This window comes from Perna viridis, chromosome 13, assembly GCF_037379345.1.
Source record: "Perna viridis isolate PV_CMFRI_1.1 ecotype Kerala chromosome 13, ASM3737934v1, whole genome shotgun sequence".
NCBI classification, from domain to species: domain Eukaryota; kingdom Metazoa; phylum Mollusca; class Bivalvia; order Mytilida; family Mytilidae; genus Perna; species Perna viridis.
In genome coordinates this window covers 11511521-11515996 of record NC_142457.1, presented here as the reverse complement: position 1 = coordinate 11515996, position 4476 = coordinate 11511521, and the positions used below count along the sequence as shown (strand labels likewise).

Here is a 4476-nt window from a genome sequence, read left to right as displayed (position 1 = left end):
TAGCTTACTTTTTTAAACTGCTTTCGGTATATATATTTCTTATAACTGTTATATTATAAGAACTGCTGAATTTTTTTTCTGCTAAACAATAAAAAAAATAAATAAAAATAAACAAATGACATAAAACGTTACAAATACATTTTATTGGATTTCTAAAAAAATTGCTAGTTGCCAGAGTTCAGTAAAATCATTGAAACTGATAAAGCGCTCACAAAACATATCCATGATCAACTTTTATAGTCAATTTTAACTCACTTCAGTAAAGTTCAACAAGTCTAATTTATTACTCCAGTATTTAAGTGGACTCCTGTCTGTGATAAAATTATACAAATCCTTTTCAAGCCATTCACAGTCGTGAACAAAGTCATATCCAGCTTTATAAAGTTTCTGACACACCGATATGGACAGGTCACTTGTTCTATGGGTTGCTAAATAGAGGGCACTTCGTCCATCATTGTCAACAATGTTCACATCACATCCAGATTTTATCAGGTAACAACAGATACTATCACAACCTTCCAGTAATCCACATAGTAAAGCAGATTTACCAGAGTCATCAGATTCATCTAAATCAGAACCTGATATAAAAGGAATTGTTTCAATTTCAATATTTCCATATACTTCAAGCTATAAATATTGTATTCAAGTTGCAAATATACACATGTGCACTAAGTTGATATATGAGTATAATTAAAAAAAGCAACACACATACAAATTGTACTAAATTCGCTTTCCATGTCTGGTCTTTGTCCCTGGATTACATTCTTTTGATTACCGCTATAACCTTGGTTCCCTTGATTACTCTTCCAATTTTAGCATCGGTGCACCTGGTCCATGCTCCCAGTTTTTAGTGGAGTCCGAGTTGCTCATTTACTTTTGTTACTTTGTATGTATGATGTTAGTTACTTTATTTTCTTTGTTGTGTATGTCTGTTTTCCATGTCTGGTCTTTGTCCCTGGATTACATTCTTTTGACTACCGCTATTATCTTGGTTCCCTTGATTAGTCTTTACCTTTTTATCTATATAATTTGATGCCAAAATGAAACAAGGTAACGAATTGAGCTTAACTGTAAATGAACATATATAAAATGTCTAAAAACATTGTTGTAAATCCATATTTCGTGTTTATATTCCTATTTTGCATTTACTTTGTGTTAGTCTTCCGTGATTTCACTTGTGTAGTGTGATTTGGTAAAAGCATTTTTTTTTCACGTGGTGCATATATATATATACAATTAATAAACTAAATGACTTTGTGAGATGACATGTGAGTACGTTTTTATAGTAATAATATGTTAGAAGTGTTCAACAGTCGTTTATTACACCTGCCGATTTAAAACTTGCCTGCTTCAACTAATGTTTTTACTGCTCTGAAATCAGAAAACATCGTTGCTCTGATCAATGGTGTCTGTCCTAACAGGTTTTGACAGTTAATGTCACAATCTATAAATAAAATATTTTTTTTTATAAAATCTAAGTCTGCTATGTATGCCTTACAATGCCTACAAATTACATAAATTATATTTATAGAAAGTTTCTGTAAATGTAACTTAAACTATGTGTATATGTTTTTACAGTCCGTATTTATGGTATAGTACAAAAACCCAATTCATTTTTAATAAAAGGCCGTATTAACACTTACCATAATCTATTAGTAGGTAAAGAATGTCCAAATATCCGTTATCAATGATTTCATGAATAGGATAAGTCAATTCGTTATCTGGAATGTTGGGATCAGCCCCATGATCTAGTAACTGTTTCACTAAGTAAGCATCACCCTGCTGCGCTGCATTAAATAATGTTGTTCTTCCATACAAATCAGTTTGATTAATATCATCCAAAGAAGTATCGACATAGGCAGCATCAATTCTAAACCTATCCGAAATTTCATTTTCACTTTCCTTGCGCATCTTCGTAATTCTGCAAATCTTTTTGCCGATCGGAAACTTCATACCAGTTAAACTCTACAACTTCTAACTTTGCATGAATAGGAATAATTTGAAATGTACATATATCTTGGCTTATATAGTGTAGGAAAGTAGAACAGGTAAAACACGAATTATATTATGTTAATTAAAACTATTAATGTCAAAACATGTCAAAAATAATTCTGTGCAAGAAAACAATTTCAAACAGTACAGTTTTATCCATGAAATTTTGGTTTTATAGTCCTATTCAATCAATATAAAAAATGGTAAAATCAAAGCATTACATCCAGCAAGTTTAAGAATCACGCCAGTTTATTGTTAAATCTGTGGCAAATAGTTAAACTTGAAATGATAAAACCATTTAAAGCAATTGTAACAAAGCATAAACTTGATGATAGATTATTACACGTGATTCACAGTGACTTAAATTACAGCGTAATACCTTATTGAATGATAACAGCTTCTATTCACCGATGAAAAACGTACATGTATACTGCGCAGGGAATATTGCTTGTCAATATCTACGAGGGGAAATATCATTTAAACTGTCACACGTTTTACATTGGAAACTTATACAAAATGTTTTTAAAACTTTAATGAACAATTGCAATACATGGCCTGGCCAAAAAAAAGATATACTACAAAAAAACAACATTAATCGAACCACAAACTGACGGAATACATGGATCAATGTAAATTTATATATCCTATACGTGAATAACGAGGTATTGCAAGCAAAAGCACATATGTAATAATAAATCTGATATAGCTCCATGGGGTAAACATCTATCTCATCTTTATCCCAATTCACAGTAGGCATCACGCCATAAAAATAAACACGGAATAAACATGTTACTTAATGAATGTAAAACTTTTTTAATCAAAATAAAGGAATATATCAATTAAAAAAATAATGTTCTTATCAGTGGTGCCTGATTTATCGCTAAATGCTATTTCCTGTGTCTCATACCACACTCTTTGAACCTAATAACCGATTCCCTATTGCCCCATACCTCATTTTCGCATGGTCTTATGAAAACAAATGTAAGTTAATCCCATTAGGGTACTCATCAAAAATCCATTAATGTAAAATGGCAAGTCGAGTTCGCTTGCCTTAAACACGAATGCAAATGCATGTTTTGTTGTCAGTGGGTACTTTTATATTCAAAATTCCAGAATTAAAATAATCGTACCGTGTACCTTCAACAGTTCAAGTCCTTATCAACCTCCGTCGTTAATCTAACAACTGTCGTTTAGTGTGTATGTCTTTCACGTTAAGTCCATCTCTCTCAATAGTAACAATATTTTGGGAAGAACAAGATCATTAACAAAAACAAAAGAACAATAAATAAGTGTTTTGTATCAATTGCTACATATAGCTGGCAACTCAAAAATAAAATGCATTAAAGAATCGCGGAGGGCACTTGTACATTTTATAAAATTGTTTTTTTTTTCATGCTAATTTTACCCCATAAACTGATGTATTACTTGAAAAAAAAACAATATTATGATGGTATGATATTAAATACAAAATCATAAGGGCCTGATTTAGCAATGCATTTTATTCATTTTTGTATGATGTAAACTTACAACCGAGGAAAGCTTAATAAAATTAAAACATGCTGTTTGATCAAATACCCAAAAAGTTCAATTAACTTATTACAATTTATTTTATCACTTGTTTGCCTTTTGAAGCCCTTCTCCCCAAAGCGTGATAGCAAGAGGACCAAAATCATGTGGACTATCACATTCGAACTAAACGTCTTTCATTGGAGTATTTTTCCTGACGATTAAATAATTACTGATTGGTCAAATTTGGTCTTCATTTTCTTTCCGTTTTATAAATGAAAACTTACATGCACCTACGCCAGGTGAAAATAAGAGATGGTAATAACTGATATCATAAACTTTTTGGTGGTATTAGACATGTGTAGTGTAACGTTTTATGATAATTCAATGTCGTGAACATACACGTTTTAGTAACCTCATTCTCACCTTTAGATCAAGCGACGAGAATTAAAGTATTAATTAGATCACCTTTGGTATCTCGGTATAATGCATAATAAATGTATTAGGCACTTTACGAAAACATATCAAACAATGTTTTGACGCGGCCCTGTTTCCACAAAGAAGACTGGCAAATATTACAGTATTTGCAAAACGGTACGTGCAGTCATTATGTAAGTTAAAACAATGAGTTCAACCCTATACAAAAGGAATGTGCAGCTTTTTTTCCACAAAGTATACTAGTAAAAGTTAAAATTATATGAATTTTTAAATGGCATAAAAGTAATTGTAAAAAAAGTTCAAAACATTTTAAAAAATTGACTAAAATTTAGAAAATATGTTCAGAAGAACACGTATCTTACAAGAAAACTAACTGATTTATTTATAACATGTATTGTATCAAATACCAGTTGGCTAATCCCTATACTCATAAACATTTAAATATTTATTTTGTGGCAAAGACAAACACCAGTTAGTCTTACAGACACAGGTTCCATCGTTTAAAATAGTTTTTAATATCGAATTTTTATTTATCTTTCC

At 30.9% G+C, this 4476-nt stretch overlaps 1 protein-coding gene across 1 annotated transcript; it reads right to left on the bottom strand.

The window, feature by feature from the left end:
• Window positions 1-246: 246 nt before the first annotated feature.
• Window positions 247-2576, bottom strand: LOC148599575 (uncharacterized). The gene is made up of 3 exons (XM_088557343.1): window positions 1644-2576; window positions 1346-1444; window positions 247-578 (listed from the first exon to the last, which is right to left on the bottom strand). Exons 1-3 carry the CDS (start codon window positions 1951-1953, stop codon window positions 247-249), a joined length of 741 nt encoding a protein of 246 aa, XP_088413469.1. The 5' UTR covers window positions 1954-2576.
• Window positions 2577-4476: the final 1900 nt, after the last annotated feature.